Source organism: Mercenaria mercenaria, chromosome 2 (assembly GCF_021730395.1).
Source record: "Mercenaria mercenaria strain notata chromosome 2, MADL_Memer_1, whole genome shotgun sequence".
In the NCBI taxonomy this organism is placed as follows: Eukaryota; Metazoa; Mollusca; class Bivalvia; order Venerida; family Veneridae; genus Mercenaria; species Mercenaria mercenaria.
The window spans coordinates 50,463,531-50,485,695 of NC_069362.1; the positions used below are offsets into that span (position 1 = coordinate 50,463,531).

General features: G+C 37.4%; 1 protein-coding gene across 1 annotated transcript in view; it reads left to right on the top strand.

The window, feature by feature from the left end:
- Window positions 1-13,072, top strand: part of LOC128555113 (target of rapamycin complex subunit lst8-like) — a 494,046-nt gene extending 480,974 nt beyond the window's left edge. The window contains exons 2-8 of the mRNA XM_053536571.1: window positions 3,356-3,518; window positions 4,068-4,143; window positions 9,121-9,195; window positions 9,507-9,584; window positions 11,701-11,825; window positions 12,554-12,696; window positions 12,947-13,072. Of these exons, the coding sequence (XP_053392546.1) occupies window positions 3,373-3,518; window positions 4,068-4,143; window positions 9,121-9,195; window positions 9,507-9,584; window positions 11,701-11,825; window positions 12,554-12,696; window positions 12,947-13,065 (762 nt within the window). The 5' untranslated portion in view covers window positions 3,356-3,372 and the 3' untranslated portion in view covers window positions 13,066-13,072. The remainder of the gene's footprint in view (window positions 1-3,355; window positions 3,519-4,067; window positions 4,144-9,120; window positions 9,196-9,506; window positions 9,585-11,700; window positions 11,826-12,553; window positions 12,697-12,946) is intronic.
- The last annotated feature ends 9,093 nt before the right edge of the window (window positions 13,073-22,165 follow it).

The following is a 22,165-nucleotide window of genomic DNA, read 5'->3' on the forward strand; positions in this document are numbered from 1 at the left end:
GATACTAGCCATAGCAACGATGCAGCGTTGTGGCAACTAAACCTAAACTATAACTAAACCATACTTTCGGATTTTGGCCAGAATAAACAAGATTAATAGAAAGAATTAATCTCTATTATTCTAGGACCAATTTCTGGACTGACGTACCATCACATAACTTAAACCTTTTGTTAAAAGAAAGCAAGAACACTTCTGACTATATAATACCATATTTTTTTCGTTTTGGGTAAGTGTGGATTTAAAGACGGTCATAGTGGCATCAAACTTCAAACGTTAAATGGCGAATGAAGTTGAAAATCCTCACAAAGGGAGCGACCAGGGCATGCCTAAAAGAATTCGAACCTTGTTGCGCTAAAACTATGGCACAAGCATTATGCCATAAACTATCCCCGTAACCCTTGTTACGATTAACCAGGTAGAACCAGGCACCCCCTTTGGTACCATACAAGAACCAGGTACTGTCATGTACCATATACGGACCAGGTACCCCTTTGGTACCATACAAGAACCAGGTACCCTTTGGTACCATACAAAAGCCAGGTATCCCTTTGATACCATACAATAACCAGGTACACCATGTACCATATACGAACCAGGTACCCCTTTGGTACCATACCAAAACCAGGTACTTCCATGTACCATAAACGAACCAGGTAACTGTTAGTACCAAGGTAACACCATTAGCGCAACATAAACCTAATAACCATAAATGTAAAAAATATAACCTATGTAAATGGTTGAGCAACTATAAGAACGCCTAGCCCTTTTCGCTCTCTAGCCAATTCTTATATGCTCGAAAAAACGAACCAGAAAAATTGAATTTTTGAACCCATGAGTGTCACCAACCCCGTTGAATGGCGGCGGCTGGTCAGGGACCCATGAGTATGCAAAAGAATTTAGTATTTGACATTATTAACAGCTCAGTATGGCATGTCCTCAGTCGCACCCAGATGTAAGAATTTTCCGCCACGAAATAAAAAAGAAACGACTCAAATTTCTTTTTATTTTCCCCAAAATTCTTATAGTACAAGTTTTAAAAGGCACTCTCTTAAAGAATCCAAGTAAAATTCCAGACCAACGTCCGAAAGATGAACACCATCGACACGAAAGAAGCCCGGTGTCTGCACATCGATGTCTATTTTAAGTACTTCATCCGCCGAACTGCGCCTGAACTGATTGATCCATTTACGTTTCGTTTGTATGCTCCTAAATTTATCGTTCGGGACTCCCCATTGAAGCCGTGGTAAAATGTCTGTCCACAGTATTCGGGTCTCAGGAAAGGCTTGTCTTATGTATTCAAAAGAGTCCTTTATAAGTTTGAATAAGAACTTTACAGAATGTTTGGTCATGTCATTTCCCCCAACGTGTATGACAATTACCTTAGGGGAATTCCGAAACAGAGCCGGCAGCTGCATGGCGTGCATAAGGTCCTGCAATCCCATCCCTCTCTTGCACCACCAAACGATTGACAAATTGTCTGGTAAGTTCAAGTTGACCATGTCTCTGTCACTGGCTCTTGACCCGGCCCAGTTAGGGATAGAGTCCCCGACTACCCAGATATCAGAAAGAGCCATTCAAGAGTGACGTTATTACTGGACGTATGCCTTGTTAAAACCGAATGTATGACTTATATGAAGAAGACCGCCATCTACCTAATTTCATAATGGCGGATCCCGGAATTCCCCTACTAGCTAAGTCAGAAGCCCTGCCAATACGAAAACTGTGAGTTTGAAAATGATTAGCCCTAAACCTGGAATGAGACATGCACTTGCGTAATATAGCCGAAAACTGGTATCGAGTAGCGTGATCACCATTTTTGTGAACAAATAGTGGGCCTTCCAGACTCGGTCTTGCCTTCAAATAGTTTCGTAATGAACAGATGGGACAAACTAACTTGTTGTTTTCACACGGTATCCTGATTGTAACCGGGATATGACGTTGGTTTGTTTTAAATGAATGCATTGTAGGTCAAGTTAAAAGTGGGTCACGTGCCTTCAAAAACTAGGTCATTAGGTCAAATAATAGAAAAACCTTGTGACGTCTCTAGAGGCCATATTTTTCAATGGATCTTCATGAAAATTGGTCAGAATTTTTTTATCTTGATGATATCTAGGTCACATGTGCTCAAAAACTAGGTCACTATGTCAAATAATAGAAATAACGATGTCATACTCAGTTGAACACTGGGTCATGTGGAGATAGGTGAGCGATTCAGGACCATCATGGTCCTCTTGTTTTGTTTGACAGAGCCCTTTTTTGTTCACTTACAATAAAAAACTTGAAATACTTCCCTTTTATGTTACTATAAGTAGCTTATTTTGAAACATTTTTATTATTGGCCAGAGGGAAAAACCAAGACCACTTTTCTGTGGTACAACATGGATGGTATCTCCAATTATTAGGTTATTTTGACAGACCTGTACCTGGTAAAGATTTTTTTTGTGGACTAAGAATTCTTTTCGAATTTCTTCCTTTGTTGTTCCTGTCCCTTGGGCTTCAACAGTCAAGCTCCCATCCTCTGATGTAACCATTCAGGCTTATATTGCCCTGCTTTGGCAGAGCTTTTGTACATAGTCTTGAAGAGGTTTTGCATATTCACTTTATGCATTTTTTTAAGCACCCATGCAACTAACATACTAGTTTACAAGACAACAAAGGACTTGTTGCCCGTATAAATCTGGATTAGTGGTCAACACTTCATATTTTATTTTACATTTTTAGGCAGTTTCAGCTTATCAAGTTTCACGATAGTGATATAATTATGACATATGATAACACGTTCTCTACTGGCGTTTCACCAGAGGGGACTTTGGTTGGCCCCCTGTGCGTCCATCAGCCATACAAATTGTGATCACTTAGGGGATACTGTGATAATTTAAAAATGTTCGAAGAATGTCCGTCTGTCCGAATTTGTGTTGAATATTTGTCCCAGAGTCATGTCATTCAGCATGCAAAGTTGCGCACCTAGTGTTTAATTGGGATTTTATACAGCCAGATCAGAGTTACTGCCTTTGATTTAGTCAGAAATTTGCATTGTTATAAAGGGCATAAAAGTTTGTGCCACATGTATCTTAAAACATATTTGAACAAGAAACATAATAGGAATATGACTGGGCATGCGAAGTTGTGCACCTAGGGTTTTGTTTGGAATTTCTTTCGGTCAGGCCAGAGTTACCGATGTTGATTTGATATTAAAAAGATATGCATAAATGGCATACATGGTTGTTTCACATGTGTTTCAAAAAGTGTTTGACTTAAGAGTTATAAAACGTTACAGGATTGTTATATAGCATGTAAAACCTCTCTAGTCGTAGTCTTACTTGTGAGTTAAACAGTTAGAAATATTTTTTTGCAGGGTACCAGCATATTCGTATGTATGATCTCAATTCAAACAACCCAAAACCAGTTGTAAATTATGATGGAATTAGTAAAAATGTCACAGCTGTAGGATTTCACGAAGAGGGAAAGTGGATGTATACTGGTGGGGAAGATAACTCTGCAAGGATTTGGGATCTGAGGTATGTTATCTAACTTAAGGAAGTTAAAAATTAAATAGGGATGTGTGGTATTCACCAGTGTTTACTTGTGTTGGTTGGTTGCAATATATTACTATAAAGCAATTGAACTGTAAACATGTGTCTGAAACCAAGTTCATTTAAATCTTGCCCCTGGCTCCAAATTAGGGATTCACTTATTTTAAGTAGACTTGTCTTACAGTCATTGTTACCAAAGTGTAATATTATTCATAAAAAGAGTTGTAATATTGATACAAATAGATTTTAATGTTTTCATTTCATCTCCTTGTAATGGATTCCTGAAGTTCACAACAGACTCTGAATGTTAATTATGGCAACAAACATATACCTCTTTGCAGGCCTTAAAATCTGCCACCTTTGTCAGTTTCAGTTGAAAACTGTATCGATGTAACTGTATGTTAAGTAATCAGCCATGTTTTTTCGGTGACATCAGAGATTATTGAAGCATGTTTGATAGATGTCTAAGAAAATGCCACTAGCTGATTGTAGTGTAGAGGAGGAACATAAACTGGTTTTGATCAGTCTTTGTAGGTCAAGAAATTTACAATGCCAGAGGATATTTCAAGTGAATGCAGCTGTGAATTGCATCTGTTTACATCCAAATCAGGTATATATTATATAAATATATGGCAGCGTGTGTGACAGTGATATTGTCAACCCGAGGGCAGAATGTCACCCAAGGCGAAAGCCGAGTGGTGACATTCTGTTTCGAGGGTTGACAATATCAGTGTCACACACACTGCCATATGATATTTATTTTATTATACCAAACAAAATTTAGTACATAGAAATGTTTAAAAATGTTTAGTTCATTTAATTTAACAGTTTCATCTTTAGCGCGGTAATCGCCCGTGTACACATTGAATACAGGCGATGTGTACACAGGCGATTACTGCGCTAAAGATGAAACTGTTAAATTAAATGTACACATTGAATAACCCCATGTGGCTCTGGGATGATCTGTGTATGAAAAGAATTGGAACAACTGTCTTCCCTTGCATGATAGTAAGAGGCGACTAATAGGGTCTTAACACTTGGTTTTGCTGTAACTCTGTGATTCCAGCAGGTATACAAATTTTGATTCCATACCTCATGTTTTTATTTCGATGTAAATGAGATGTGAAATCAAAATTTGTTGTCCTGTTTGGCGCCATATAACCTATACTTTGTTGGTGTGCCGTAAAACCCAAATCAAGAAATCAAGTACACATTGAATAGTGACGTCACTACTATACATGTACAAGAGAGGTAATCATTTGGCTAAATCATTGAAGCAGCTAATTGCCCTTATATGACATTCAAAATATCAGCGCGGTCACATAACCTGACAGTCACTTTTGCTTGGTCACGTGTCAGAAAGGTTGAAAATGTTTTTGATAGTCAAAATATCTTCTCGGGTAATGGGATTTTATCATTGTAGACAAAAGAGAGGTATAATAAATAGTTATATTGCTACAGCCTTTTATGCCCCCAGAGAGAGACATGTATTTTCAGTCTGTTTCTATATTTAGTTACTTCATCTGTTACAATCCATCTTGATTCTCACAACCTCAGATTGCTTGAACAACCCCCTTTGCTTGAAGTCCACATCTGGTCCTGGAAAAATCTCTATATAATTGTACCCCCCGACAACAAAGTTGTAAGGGGGGGTATACTGGTTTCAGGTTGTCTGTCTGTCCGTCCGTCCGTCTGTCCTTGCCCGGGAAATGATGGTTGAGTGACTTCATAACGGTACTTTCTCTTTGATGTCATTCATTCCGTTCTGTTTATGTGACCTTTTTCTTTTTATGTGACTGATAGAACAATAGAGAGAACAATGGGGGTGTCACATAAATACCGTTTCGTGAGAACGTCCGTCTGTATGTCCGTAGACACAATCTTGTGCGCACCATCTCTCCTCATCCCCTTGACACAGTTTAATGAAACTTCACACAAGTGATCAGTAACAACAGTAGTTTTGCATGGGGCATGTTAGGTTCTTTTAGAAAAAAAAATTGCAGAGTTATGGGACTTTGTTTTTTGTTACTATACTGTATACATACAGTCTATATACATACAGTCCACATAATTATGCAATCTTGGTGCGTCAAATTGCAATGTACTGTGTCAGTGCATGCGGGGGGTACATTCATCACCTTTAGTGATAGCTCTAGTTCATATTGTTCTACCTTGGATCACTCTAATACTGATGGCCTGAACTCATGAATGGTACCTCAGTAGTGTAAACTTTCTACACACTGTGAACTGGCAATTAAAGGTTCTACTTTTTATACCCCCACAAAACGAAGTTTGGAGGGGGGGGGGTTATATAGAAGTGAGCTTGGCGGCCTGTCGGTCGGTCGGTCCGTTGGTTTTGCATGGTTTCAGGATGATAACTCATGAAAGGCTTGACCGATTTAAATAATTTTTGGTACACATGACTGTGTAACATCAGAAAATACAGGTCAAGTTCAAATTTGGGGTCAGTAAGTCAAAGGTCAAGGTCACAGTGACCCTGAACAGTTAAACGGTTTCCGGATGATAACTTGAGAACGCTTGGGCCTAGGATCATAAATTTTGGTACACGGTGCAACATCATGAAATGCAGGTCAAGTTCGACTTTGAGGTCTGTAGGTCAAAGGTCAAGGTCACGGTGACTTGGAACAGTTAAACGGTTTCCAGATGATAACTTGAGAATGCTTGGGCCTAGGATCAGGAAAATTGATAGGGAGGTTGGTTATGACTAGCAGATGACCCCTAATGATTTTAAGGTCAGTAGGTGACAGGTCAAGGTCACGGTGACCCGGAACATTTAAACAGTTTTCGGACAATAACTTGAGAATGCTTGGGACTAGGATCAGGAAACTTAATCTGGAGGTTGGTCATGTCAAGCAGATGACCTGTATTGATTTTGAGTTCCAAATGTCAAAGGTCATTTAAACCTTTTACGGACAATAACTTGAGAAATCTTGGGCTGAAGATCATGAAACTTCATAGGGAGGTTGATCATGACTAGCAGATGACCTCTATTGATTTTGTGGTCAGTAGGTCAAAGGTCAGGCAAGTTCGGCTTTGACATTGGCTTAGTTCTGTGACAAGGCCATATTGTGGGGGTATAATTCGTCACTCCTGTGACAACTCTAGTTATAATTTGGTATAAAAAAGAGTTATCTGCCCTTGAAAATGGCATTTTTAGGGAAAATGCTGTTTTTAAGTACAGACAACTCTTTTTTCAGTACCGGTGACCTATGACTTTTATTGCATATTTTTATGCCCCCAGCATCTACTGATGCGGGAGGCATATAGTGATTGTCTTGTCCGTCCGTTTGTTCGTCCGTATGAGGTTAACCAAATGGGACCGTTTCGTCTAGCATCAATACCCCTAACTAGAATGACTTGATATTAATGCAGATGTAACCTGTGACCATTCCACATCTTCAGACATCACTTGACCTCAGTTTGACCTTGACCTTGAACTTGACCTCGTTTTGAACTAAGGTTGCTTTGTATCGACAAGGATGCCACTGGGGGCATCAAGCGTTTATTGAACGCAGCTCCTTGTTGTTTCTTAGATGATTGTCCTTCATTATCCAAAGCTTGAAGAAATTCTATTATTGGGAAAAAATTTGCCCATCTCATATACAGGAATTCTAGCGTACGCCTTTAAAATTCTTAGGTGTTTCTCTGGTAAGTCTGACCTCTATTATAAATGATGCTACTGGAAACTCATTTGGCTGGAATTACTGATAGCTGGAACATATTTTCATGGGCCCACAAGTTCGAGTGTACAAAGTTGGACTGTACTTTCTAACAAGGGATTTAGATGAACCTATTTCCACAGATGTTAAGTGTGTTTTATATCATTGTATCATTAAAATCTTTTATAAGATCCTTTGAAATCATAGAACACAACCAAGCATAAAAACATGAGTGGTAATGAAATGTGTAAAACCACTCGTACACGCTTGCACCAGCTGATACAGAACTCTTACTTTAATAATAACATTGAATTGACTCTATGATCCCAAAGGATAAGAAACAACAAAGTCACCTAGCATTCCACTTTGAGGGTATCTGTCACTGACTATAGTAGTGATAGGTATTGTAATTACTACTTCCATCTGTCTAATATACATATAGTAAAACACTGATTACTTGAGGTTGCAGGGAGATCAACGAGTTACAGACCAACGTTGTTTCTCAAACTGGACGGGACCATCAAAATTGTTTCAAGTTACTGGCAGTTTGAGCGATGAAACGATATACACTGGGACCCCGTTATAACGCTGTCATCGGGGTCCAAGGTTCGAGACCCGCGGATCTAGCTGGGTTAAATTTATAACTCGGGTTGATCGTATCAGCGGTAAATGCAATACCCCACCCATCGGTAATGTATTAGACGTATTTTGGACGCTGTTTTATGTTAATAAGAAATAAGAATCGTATAAACGGGACATTTATTTACCTTAAATGCTACTGAAAAATACATTAAAAGAATTATAACGCTGTGTCATCTTCTCATTTTGTCGTGATTTCTAAAAGAAAGTTGAAATTGTTTATCCCTGAAGTAAACATGTATAACGCTGTGTTAGGAGTGCGCTGTCATGAGAAATGCAATTGCACTGGGGGTTTATGTAACTAAAAGAGAAAAAACGCGGACAGTCTTAAAAAAATAATTTTGAATACATGAAGAAAATCGATAATTAAGACAGAAAATTGTTAATCGCCGTCATTAATATACGATATTAAAAAGGGAGAACATTCTCAATATGGCTTTCAGTGCATCGAATCTTCGCAAGTTCCGACGAACTGAGAATGTTGATTATGAAAAACGGCTGCATTTTATTACAAAACTGGGCCTGTTGTTCAATTTTTATTCACTTGAGTGTTAATGTCATCCGCTTAATTGGTGCAAACTTAAACGGTTTGATAGTTCACTTACCGATCTTCCACGCTTGTTAATGCAAACAATTTAATTTTTGACACGGTACTGATTGCCTAATTGTCACAGGTCTACATGTATTGAAACTTTAACAAAGGCGATACGCAAACAAGTAAGCTAGCAGACGATTATTGATTTTTGTCACAGTTGTCATGGAAAGGTGTTAATGTACACAGGTACATGTAGTTTTAACGCTGGTTATGATCAAATTAAATAACATCAGCGGTTTTTTTTATTTGTTTTTGATTTTTGATTTTTTTTATCCTCTAAAATTTGGGAGCCAAGACGATACAGCGTTATAACGAATACCGCGGTATATCGAGTAGCGTTATAACGGGTTTCGAGTGTACATTATACAGGGATCTTTCTGTGATTTGATGAGCTGTAGCGAAGGGAGGTGCTTGAATTATTTGAGTTCAAGTGAATGAAGTTCGAATGCACTCCAGTTACCCAAGGTTTAGAGCAATCCGAACATACTAAAATATTTGGAAACAGACCAGGATTTTAAGTTGCATGATCAAGAATGGATGCTTGAGTTATTGATGCCTGTGCAAATGATGTTTCGCAGTAGTTAGAACATTCTATGATTGTAAATATGTATGTGTTCCTGTATGATAGTTCTGTATAGGAACAGATGATATAATATTAAGGTTACAATTTCAGGGAGAATTGTTTATAGGTGACCAGAGTGGTTCAATACATATATGGGATCTGAAAACAGACAAAAATGAACAGTTGGTAAGACTAGATTGTAACTGCATTTACTTTCATCTATCATCTGTAGCTAAAATTTATCAAACCACTGAAGTAATGATGTGAACAAAATCTAGAAATGATCCAAAGTAGAATATAGGTGGCATGTTTCAACATTTTTTCGCTATAGATAATGGATCAAAGTATTGATGAGTTCAACTTTCATGGGTTTTCATAAGACTAACAACTTCTTTTTTGTTGACTTAAGTTATGTATGTTGTCATTATCACATTTCTTTCTAAAGATAACTGTAAAAAGTATGAATGACCCAGTACATTCTTGTATTAATATTGTAGATACCAGAAACAGATGCCTCTATACAGTCAATCAGCATTGATGCCATGGGGACCATGATGGCAGCAGTCACAAACAAGGTAAATACTGGCAGAGAAGTTGTTGGTTTTAACATTCCAGTCTTTGACAGAGGAGGAAGACTATATACCCCTCCTGGCATTTTCATGTGTGGGGATATACTTGAAAAAACCACTTATACCCTGGTTGGCTGCCTCTGATAAATGATAAATGAACTGTACATCTTTTGAAATGATTCAGCTAACGGAGTTGACGGGTAGGTGATTTAGAGTTGGTAACAACATGGTTACTGAGACTCCCAAAAGTCAAAGCTCTTACGATTTAAAAGTCATGAAAAACTTCTTTCATACATAGACCCAATAAACCTGTTAACATTTTTTGGCCCCATCAAAATATGGACATTTGTTGGGTTTGAATAAATAGACATGCTCTTGTCTTTCCATCAATGTTTGCTTGTTTGCTTTAATACCTGTTTTCAACAGGAGGGATATAGTTTTAGCATTGTCTGTCCTTCCATCTGTCTGTCTATCTGAAACAGTATCTTTGGCATGGTGTGGAGTACAAAACATGGTAGAAATGTTAACTGCTGTAGGGAAATGCCATCCTGCAAGTTTTGGGCAGATTGCACAAGTTAAACAAAGTTTATGGCCCTTTGTACATTACAAAGTGTTTTATTCCATTTTCTTTCTGTTCAGAGTCATATCTCAGACACTGTTGGAAGGACTTCAATAAAACATGTTAGAAGTATTAACTGCTGTAGGGCAGTGCAGCCATGCAAGTTCTGAATGGCAAGCAGACCAAAGCTGGTAAATAGGTACCTTTCTTAGAGACCAAATTTTGTTTTGCTTAATCAGGTAGCTTTGCAAAAGGTCATTGTTACTAAATATAGAAAACTGATCAGTAATTTAGAATGTGTAGTTTTCAGAAATTCAATTGTATTTAAGTGCTAAAGTTCAGCCTTTGTTTAGGCAGATAATACTTCTTCAAGGGTGCAACCTTTATCCTGTTCAGCAGGAGATAGTTCATTTGCTTGTTAAATTCGGCAACCCATTAACCTAAAACCTTATTAATGTTTCTAGATTTCTAACTAGCTTTGAACGATTCTGACAACTTCACACTTTGATATAATGTTTTTATGCCTCCACTTACGTGCTTCAAACTTTTACAGATGAACATGCCGTATGTTGAACATGCTATATGTGCAGATGACCATAGAGGAATCAAATTTTTCTGTGACTATTTTTCCGCAGTTATGGCCTGTTAATAGTTTTACTATATAGAATATAGAGAAAAATCTTGTGTCCAACTCCTTCCACACTATTAATAATGGATTCAGAGTTATCAGATGCACAACCTCTGAATACAGTTTGATTCAAACTTTTAGTGGAACATCCTTTATGTGAAGATGGTCTGTTCTAAAACCTTTGTTATTTAGAGGATGGCGCAGTATGTCTGGGTATCTATGTCCTATGGACACAATTCTAGTTTTTCTTTGGATAAATATACTACTCAACTATTGCTTAGCACCAAAGGTTTCATACTAGATTATAAAGATGGTTTACAAGATTTCTTTATAGTTCTTTCACCAAACGGTTAAACAAGGTTTTGAGATTACCCCCAGTACAGAACTAAGCTGTTGTATCGGTCAGGCATATATGAGCATATACCCGTAATGCAACTATTCTTGAAAATATACCCCTTAAAAACTTTGTTGCTTAGCAAAAGTTGAATAGTATATAGTAAGTAAATGCTAGTCCCATTGGCAGTATCATCACAGTGGTGTCTCTTGCTAAAACAATTTTTGCTTCTTACTTATTTTCAACGTAAGTTTGTAAATGTGACTTTATAAAATTGTTTGGCAAGCATATGTTTTTGTAATCACCTGAAAATTTTTGTTTGACCACTATGAAATGATGTTGGGCCACTTTAGTGGTAGTGACATTGCCTTTGAAACTATAAATAGATAATGTTTATATTTTGAAATATGTGATTGAAATATTTACATTCAGTGTAATCTAATCTGTCTTGTATTTTAAACTTCAGGAATATACAGTAAGAAATACAGATATTAAAGCATTTTTCCAGATACTTTTTAACACACCTCTTACTTAGTGGACAGGTGTTTATTTTACCATTTTAATCACAAGAAATTTATGTGCAGACATTTGTGTTTTGCAGGGAAAATGCCATATATGGACATTGACTGGAGGCAGAAGAGAAGAGCCAACACAACTACATCCAAAATCAGATATAACAGTTAGCAACAGATACGCCCTCAAATGTCTCTTTAGTCCAGATTCTACGTAAGTTGCTATGTCATTTTTACATGCCAGTCATACACTGTGTAATGCTACGGTAAAGTTAGTCTTTCAGATCAGGTCCATTTTGTGAAAACCAATATTCCTCATACAGTTTGTATGAAACTGTATGTCACAATATATATCTTAACAATTACTAGACAGTGTTTATGAGCTTGTTAGCAGTTTCAGCCAATAAGATCAAAAAGTATGGCTCCCAAGACTGAGAAGTTACGATAATTGACTTATAACCACTTGCTCCTTGCTACAGTGGTTTTGAAACCCATTTGGGATTTAGAATGGTTTCTTTTGAAAAACTTGCATAGAGAGTTACCTGGAGTTCCGCTTTCATTAAAATTGAAAAGTCAGTGTATGAGATAAATTAAGTCTAGTTGACAAAACAAAGTGCAGATTAACACAGTAGGACAACTGCTCTTAAATGTCAGAAAATTAGCAATATGTATGATTTGATTGTTTGCCTGCCATATAGACTTAGAAAGTTATTGACAGATTTGTACTAGTAGCTCTGTTCCTGGTACAGAGCACTTGTAGGCTAATCATCAATATGATAATCTTGTTTGCATCTTTGTTCATTCTAAAGTTTTTTAAAGACACCTTATTGGTGACCGTCGTTTATATGACTTTAAAATTGTTGAAAAAGACATTTAACCTGAACACACACACACATCTTATTAATTAATGAAATGCGTAGTAACCTAGTCCATATAATACAGGTTATTAGCAACAACTCTAGCAGACAATTCAGCAAAAATCTGGAAAACAGCCGATCTGACGTTGCATACAGAACTGAAAGAAAATTCTCAGAGATGGGTGTGGGATTGTGCATTCAGTGGAGACTCACAATATATCATCACAGGTAGGCAATTATTGTATATATTTTAGAGAAGAAACAGACAGATGGACGAGTATTAAATGTGCAACTTAATTTACAACATGGAGGTTGTAATAACCTCCTCAGCATGAGCTTTAGTTGGCCAATTTGATCCTGTTTACTATACCTAGCTGTTTGCCAGTGGTTGTAACAATAGTTGGATATAAAAATGTAAATTATTTGGTGCCCTGACTATTTTTATGTAAAGTTAACTGAACTATGATCTGTTTTTCAGCATCATCAGACAATATGGCACGGTTGTGGAGTGTGGATACCGGGGAAGTTAAGAAGGAGTACAGTGGTCATCAGAAAGCTGTGGTCTGTCTAGCATTCAGGGACGAGTCTATACAGTGATCACAAGTAAACTGTAGTGTTTCATAGGGTTTTGTTGCAATATTGTGTCGAACATAAGAACACATGTTCATAAAATGAGAAAAACATGGAGTTAAAACAGTGATTAGATAATGTGATCTGAAGAACTGTAATAAGAGGCATGATGGTGCGATAAGTAGGGTACACATACCTGGCTGTGTACAAACAATGTATGTAAATATTTCAATTTTAAACACGCATGTGCATCTTGCTTTGTTAATAGAATTGAGTGGATTATTTACACTGAAGAAATGATACTAGTCAAGGTCGTGTAATCTAGATGTGTTAACTTTCATGCAATATTGTGAAATCAAGCATGATCTGATGCATAAAAGGAATTGCTTTCTTCGGATGTCCAAGCAGGAGATCAGGTTCCAAGGTTATGATATTAGTATCGAGAACAGTCCAATAATGCTATTGGATAATACCAAAATAGAGCATGGAATTGATCCAAAAGATGCAGGAGCTTTATGACAAGGAAGTTGTGGTATCTTGGACCTATTTCCAAGGTTATAATACTTAGTATGGAGACCAGTCTATGAATGCAGCCTTTCTGTTGTACAACTTCAAGATTGTGTTTAATATTAACTGGTCTCCAAACTCAGTTCTGTAACCTTTGATCCTGCTTTAAGGTACATTCGGGTGAAATGATGTTGAAAGACATTATCTGTAGCAAACTGATGTTTTTTTATATAAGTGCCAGACAAAGTGTCCCATTTCATAGTATTAGTTTTCACAACCATTAATCCCTTACAGCTCTCAGGTTTAGGATTATGCTTGTCTTTAATTTACTCAACAGGATCATCAGTTATTATGCCCCCATTCGAAGAAGGAGGGTTTTATAGTTTTGCAGATGTCGGTTGGTCTGTCGGTCGGCATGTAGACCAGTCTGTTTCTGGATGATCACAGGGACACTTGGATCTAGGATCATGAAAGTTGATAAGGGGGTTGGTCATAACCAGCAGATGACCCCTATTGATTTTGAGATCAGTAGGTCAAAGGTCAAGGTCACAGTGACCCAGAACAGCTAAATGGTTTCTGGATGATAAGTCAAGAACACTTGGGCCTAGGATTAAGAAAATTGATAGGGAGGTTAGTCATTATCAGCAGATGACCCCTATTGATTTTGAGATCAGTAGGTCAAAGGTCAAGGTCACAGTGATCAGGAACAGTTAAACGGTTTCCGGATGATAACTCAAGAACGCTTGGGCCTAGGATCATGGAAGTTGATATGGATGTTAATCATGACCAGCAAATGACCCCTATTTATTTTGAGATAAGTAGGTCAAAGGTCAAGGTCACAGTGACCTGGAATAGTTACACCGTTTCCAGACGATAACTTGAGAACGCTTGGGTCTAGGATCAAGAAACTTGATAGGGAGATTGATCATGATCAGCCGGTGACCCCTATTGATTTTGAGGTCAGTAGGTCAAAGATCAAGATCACAGTGACCCGGAACAGTTAAACAGTTTCTGGATGATAACTTAAGAACACTAAGTCTTGGGCCTAGGATCACAAAACTTAATAGGGAGGTTGCTGATGACAGCAGATGACCCCTATTGATTTTGAGATCAGTAGGTCAGAGGTCAAGGTCACATTGACCCAGAAAAATAGAACTTTTGTGTACAGTGACCGAATAATTTCTGTTCCTTGTGCAATTACTGAATGCATCAAGGGGGGGTGGGAGGGGGGGGCATTTTGTGATCTACAAGCTCTTGTTTCCTAAGTTATGAATTTTTTGAAGAGGAAGAGAATCATGATTTCTCTTTACATTCCGATTTCCTCTTTGATGATTTTCCACTATTCAAATCACTCTGCGTCCGTGGTCCATCCTTCCATCTGTTAACAATTTCTTGTTATATCATCTCCTCAGAAACTACCGGGGGGATTTTGACCAAACTTTGTCAGAATGATGTATTGGTAACCAAGTTGTGTCCCCAAAAAATCAGACTGGTTCAACAATTTTTGAGTGAGTTATGGCCCTTTGTTTATATTGATTTCTAATATAATTTTATATCCAGCGGACCTCCAAGTAGTTAATTGTTTTTTTATGGCTTTACCTGTAGAAGGGTCATAAAGTCTGCACACACTAATGAGAAAATGATTCAAGTTGTTGATTATTTTCCTATTACACCTCAGCATTGGATGGACTACCGAAGTAGATTTATGAATAATTTGTTTAGTACTCAGCTTTCTGGGTTTAATTATTAGTTATAATAAGTAATTATATGTGCATTCTCTGTTTCCATGATAAGAAAAAAATAATAATTGTATATAACTCATTAATGGCATCATCTCGCTTGTTTAGGGTCAAGGTTACTTATGTCTCCCACCACACATTGGTGTGGGAGACATATTGATTTACTCCAGCCTGTGTGTCTGTCTGTCTGTCACAAAGCTTGTCTGCACTCTAAGTTGAACATTTCTCATCCGATCTTCGCCAAACTTCAACAAAATGTGTCTGCCAATAAGTGCTCGGCCAAGTTCGATAACTAGCCAAATCGGCCTAGGCACTTCGGAATTATGGCCCTTGAATTACCAAAATTGGATCCATTCGTCCAGACCATCCAGAGAAACTAGTCATTTTTCATTGGGCAGCACTGTCACAAAGCTTGTCCGCACTCTAAGTCGGACATTTCTTATCGGATCTTCACCAAACTTGAACAAAATGTGTTTGACCATAAGACCTCGGCCAAGTTCGATAACTAGCCAAATCTGCTGAGGCACTTTTGAATTATGGCCCTTGAATTACTGATTGGATCCATTTGTCTAGATCATAGAGACATACTTTCACATTTCTGTAGCTACAGCCTTCAAATTTGGACCATATGCATAGGTTTGTGTACCGAAATGAACTTTGACCTTGACATTGACCTAGTGACCTACTTTCACATTTTTGAAGGTACACCTTTCAAATATAGACCACATGCATGGACCACATGCACAGTTCTGTGTACCAATATGAACTTTGACCTTGATTTTGACATTCTGGATTCTGACATAGTTACCAACTTTTAGGATTTTGAGCTAGTCTTGAAATTTGGAACATTCAAAACTGGTTCAATGGTGGGCATTGGTGCACTCTGTGATCTCTTGTTTCATTACCTGTATTCATTTCACCATCACTCGTATTCCAGTCTCAGATTGGCTGGACAGTCCACTTTCATTTTGATCATTTTCATCCTATACAGGATCATGATACCTGTGTTCAAACTGTTTACAGTTGTACACTGATTTTTTTCAAATTTGAATCCTGTTTTTTTTTTATTGATTACACCACATTTTTCATTATATCCACCACTATTTTCGCTGTTAATAAAAAATAGTTAAATAATGAACAGACATGTTAATTCTGTGAAATACCGATCTACTACTTTCATTTTCAGTATTGATTTCTATGTTATTTATCATTACACAAATCTGTTACCAAGGCTTTTTCCGAAGCTATTTCTTCACGATAACAACATCCCTAAGCGTGATATCAGGAACACAAAATTTGTTAATTTTTGGAAGTGTGTCTGGTATTCAGGGGTTTCCGTTAAGAGAAGTTTCACTGAATATTAATTTCATTATATGAATTATATAAACTGTCAAATCTGCTTCTATCTACAAACAAATGAAGCACAAAATTAGCATTGGTCAGGGATGCTGCCATATACTTGAAATGGATCTGTAGCACTTTGGTCACATAATACTGGAAATTGTTTGTGTAAGTATCAGGCACTGTCAACTTAATCTTTCTTGTTTGTGGGCATGTTTTGTTAGTGTATGCAGGATCATGACAGGGTGTTAACATAGTTAAATCTTATTCCCTGAAAGAGAACTAATAATTGGAAACTGAAAATGTCGGCAAATATGTTGCATTGATGGAAATTGTTGGACATCATCCTGATGTCATAGAACCATGCTTTCTAAATACCTATATTGCTTGTACCTGTCTGTCGTGTAGGTCGGTATGTCAGTCAATCGACTGGTCTGTAGAGCAAACAGTTTCAACCCAGTAACTTGGGAACCACTAGACCAAGAACGTTCATATTTTTTAGCATGAATGAGCTTATCAAGTAGATGAACCCTTTTGTTTTTGGGGTCAAAGGTCAAGGTCACAGGGACTTGAAACATGGAAACAGTTTCCATCCAATAGCTTGAACCACTTAACCCGGAACCTTCAAACTTAGTGGTATGATAGGGTTTATCAAGTAGATGACCCTGTAGTTTTTGGGGTTAATAGGTCAAGGACACAGGGGCCTGAGCCCTGAAAACAGTTTCTGCCTGATAACTTAGTTAATTTCTATTTCCATGCATTGTTCTAATGTCACATCCAATCCATTCAAAAACAAAGTTTCAACCTCATTTAAGGCAGTAGGGTAGGGTTTTGTTAGGTCATGTGTTAATAAAGGTAATCTTGGGAACACACTGCCGTCATTAATTCTCATAACTGAGCCATCTGACTTTGGCTCTGGTAACTGATGATACAAGCTGCTTCCAAACAATACACTACCAATAACAGTCTCTTTTGTCTCTAAATTGTTTCAAAGTTGTCTGGCAGAACTTGGAGTAGCTGTATTTTGTCATCATGCACTGGCAATATATTTTGCAGACCAGAAATAAGGGACATGTCTGGAAATTCAGTATTCACTGGATTATAGTGCACTACATATACAGGATTCAGGTCTCTTAGCATTTGCCATTGGTTTCACAAATCTTACATCTGTCAGATTCCTGGGTTTAATCCTGTGAGTTCTAGGAGGCATCTGCCACTGTTGGGGACAAGATGTTTTAGATATGATATCTGGCACTGCCTTCGTCTTGAGGGTTTTGAAGTGAGCTTAATTGTAGACAAGTGCTGCAACATGAGCACTGGACCCTTTCCCTCACCATAACCACACAATTGGTTTCTAAGGTCCTTCGTATTCAGAAGTGTTATCTTTAAAAGAAGAGTTAAAGTTAGATATAACACTAAAAACTACCTAGGTTTACATTTACATGATAAAGCACAGTATCATTCTGTTTGTTTTTTGCGTGTAACTCCTTGTATTTTACATCATCACTTTTGAACCTGTTTTATCAATGAAAGTGTGTAAACCGGTTATAATAATTATAATTAAGCGAATCCTTATATAAATCACCTGTCCTTAGTTTTGCTGTTGACCAGTCAATAGTTATGTCTCCCCCCTCTGGGTATTTTGCCCTGTCTGTCCATCCGTAGGTACGTACGTCACACTTCATTTCCGATCAATAATTGGAGAACCATTTGATCTAGAACCTTCAAACTTCATTGGGTTGTAGGGCTGCTGGAGTAGACGACCCCTATTGTTTTTGGGGTTACTCTGTCAAAGGTCAAGGTCACAGGGGCCTGAACATTGAAAACCATTTCCAATCAATAACTAGAGAACCACTTGACCCAGAATGTGGAAACTTCATAAGATGATTGATCATGTAGTGTAGATGACCCCTATTGATTTTGGGGTCACTTTGTTAAAGGTCAAGGTCACAGGGGCCTGAACATTGAAAACCATTTCCAGTCAGTAACTTGAGAACCACTTGACCCAGAATGTTGAAACTTAATAGGATGATTGGTCATGCAGAGTAGATGACCCTATCAATTTTGGGGTCACTCTGTTAAAGGTCAAGGTCACAGGGGCCTGAACATCGAAAACCGTTTCCGATCAATAACTTGAGAACGTCTCGACCCAGAATGTTGAAACTTCATAGGATGATTGTTCCTGCAGAGTAAATGATCTATATTGTTTTTGGGATCACTCTGTTAAAGGTCAAGGTCACAGGAGCTTGAACATTGATAACCATTTCCGATCAATAACATGAGAACCTCTTGATCCAGAATGTTGAAACTTCATAGGATGATTGAACATGCAGAGTAGATGACCCTTATTGATTTTTGGGTCAGTCTATTGAAGGTCAAGGTCACAAGGGCCTGGTCATGTAAAATCATTTCCGGAAAATAACTTGAGAACCACTTGACCTAGAATGTTGAAATTTCATAGGATGATTGGACATGCAGAGTAGATGACCCGTATTATTATACAGTTATTCTATACCAAAATTTATAATGTCGTAGGTCTGGGCAGATTTACCAATGAAGTTTATAGAATATTCTGATATAATCATATTTAGATCTAATACATTATTTAATATATCAGAACATTCTGTGAACTTTGTTAGATCCGTGTAAATAACAAATGTGGTAGTCAACATAATTCGACGTTCAGATTGTTTAATATTTGTGACATGAAAATTATCAGGACCAAATAATGGATGATAAATCACAGAACACAGTTATGTAAAGATATTGAGTTTTTTGTAGCATGGTACACGTTAATCGTGCACAGTACATACATAACCTTACATCACCAGAAAATTCATAATTTTGGATATTATTTGATAACTTTAAACAAATCAATGAGGAATCGAGTCCCCTTTCGAAACATATAAGTTTTATTTGAATTTATGGCCAATTCGTTACAAAATCGGCATTTAAACTTGAGACATGTAATGCGTCGTCAGCTGAATTGTTTCAAATGTACTCTGGCCAGAGCAAAAGTGCATTGCGTCACTCACTCCGCGTGTAGGAAAATTAACATTCTCATGGGGGGAACAAGGGTGCTATATTGATTTATTCTAATGCCACCTTTTTTTCTTTTTATAAAAAAATGAACTCGCCTTTTGCTCGCTCGTGATATGTCACGTTTTCCTTTTTCAATACATTACACCCATTTACAAATGAATTTGTCACATTCGCTGCCTTGCACACTGAACAGTACATTGGTCTAATGTCAGAATCATACGTTAACCATGACCTATTATATTTCCACTCCTTGCAAAATTTTCTACTGGAAAGTACCGGAGGTCTCGGACACAAAAAATTATCTAGTTGGCCAGAATCTTGTAAATTAAATTGATAATAAGTCATAATTAAGATTATGTTTCTTTGAAGGCAGCATCACAAAGCTACATTTTATTGTACCCCCCAACAACAAAGTTGTAAGGGGGGGTATACTGGTTTCAGGTTGTCTGTCTGTCTGTCCGTCTGGCCGTCTGTCCGTCTGTCCGTAGACGCAATCTTGTGCGCACCATCTCTCCTCATCCCCTTGACAGAATTTAATGAAACTTCACACAAGTGATCAGTACCAACAGTAGTTGTGCATGGGGCATGTTAGGTTCTTTTAGAAAAAAAATTTGCAGAGTTATGGGACTTTGTTTTTTTGTTACTATACTATATACATAGACACAATCTTGTGCACACCATTTCTCCTCATCCCCTTGACACAGTTTAATGAAACTTCACACAAGTGATCAGTACCAACAGTAGTTGTGCATGGGGCATGTTAGGTTCTTATAGAAAAAAAAATTGCAGAGTTATGGGACTTTGTTTTTTTGTTACTATACTATATACATAGACACAATCTTGTGCGCACCATCTCTCCTCATCCCCTTGACACAGTTTAATGAAACTTCACACAAGTGATCAGAACCAACAGTAGTTGTGCATGGGGTATGTTAGGTTCTTTTAGAAAAAAAAATTGCAGAGTTATGGGACTTTGTTTTTTTGTTATTATACTATATACATAGTATCAATCTTGTGCGCACCATCTCTCCTCATCCCCTTGACACAATTCAATGAAACTTCACACAAGTGATCAGTAACAACAGTGGTTGTGCATGGGGCATGTTAGGTTCTTTCAGAAAAAAAATTTGCAGAGTTATGGGACTTTGTTTTTTTCTTACTATACTGTATACATAGACACAATCTTGTGCGCACCATCTCTCCTCATCCTCTTGACACAATTTAATGAAACTTCACACAAGTGATCAGTAACAACAGTAGTTGTGCATGGGGCATGTTAGGTTCTTTTAGCAACAAAAATTGCAGAGTTATGGGACTTTGTTTCTTGTTAACATACTATGTACATACAGTCTGCATATGCAATCTTGTGCGTGCCTAATCTACCAAACCCTTGCACACAATTTAATGAAACTTCACACAAGTGATCAGTACCAACCCTAGTTGTGCATGGTGCATGTTACATTCTTTTAGATAAATATTCTGCATAGTTATGGGACTTTGTTTTTTGTTACTATACTGTATACATACAGTCTATATACATACAGTCCACATAATTATGCAATCTTGTGTGCGTCAAATTGCAATGTACTGTGTCAGTGCATGCGGGGGGTACATTCATCACCTTTAGTGATAGCTCTAGTTCAATCTGCTTTGATGTGGTGCTACAAATAAGAAACAATTTTTTATCCATAACCAAACTTACTTAATTACATTAAAAATTTTGTATTCAGTTATCAGAGTTTAACAAACAAGTAATTAACTCTTACTTTAATCATACTTCAGTGATGCGTGTTTTTTTACATACGAAAATCAAGGTAATTAAAAACCCTTTTACTCCCCTTAGGCATTAGCCGAGGTGACACGCTGTGTATAATTATTGATCGGTGATTCTGTTGTAATGATATTGTTTGATACGATATCCGGGTTTACTTCGGATGGATTTTTATGCAAATTTAAAAATTGTCAACTTTGGAATTTTTTTTTCGCCAAAAAAGGAATTGGCGAATAGCAGCAGAAACCCTGGGCCCTGACCTTGAAGGTCCCAAGTTTTATATAGACTTAATTAGGAAAAGAATTTAAAAATCTTCTTCTCTGAAACCATGTGACCTAGGCTTTTGATATTTGGTCTGATGCATTGTCTAGTAGTCCTCTACCAAAATTGTTCAAATTATGCCCCTTGGGTTAAAAGAGGCCCTGCCCTGGGGTCACTAAGTTATTATGTGAGTTGTATAGGAAAAAATACTTAAAAAATCATCTGATCCTATTTCCAAGACTGTTTAACTATAATTACCTGATGACCCCAAGTAATATGATGTCACTTGACTGTGACCTTGACCTATTGACCTACTTTCCTGTTTTTAGCTCACCTGAGCAATGCGTCTGTCGTCTGTCTGTCTGTCTGTCTGTCGTCTGTCAACATTTGGCTTGTGTATGCGATAGAGGCTGTATTTTTCAACTGAGCTTCATGATATTTGGTCAGAATGATTTTATTGATGAAA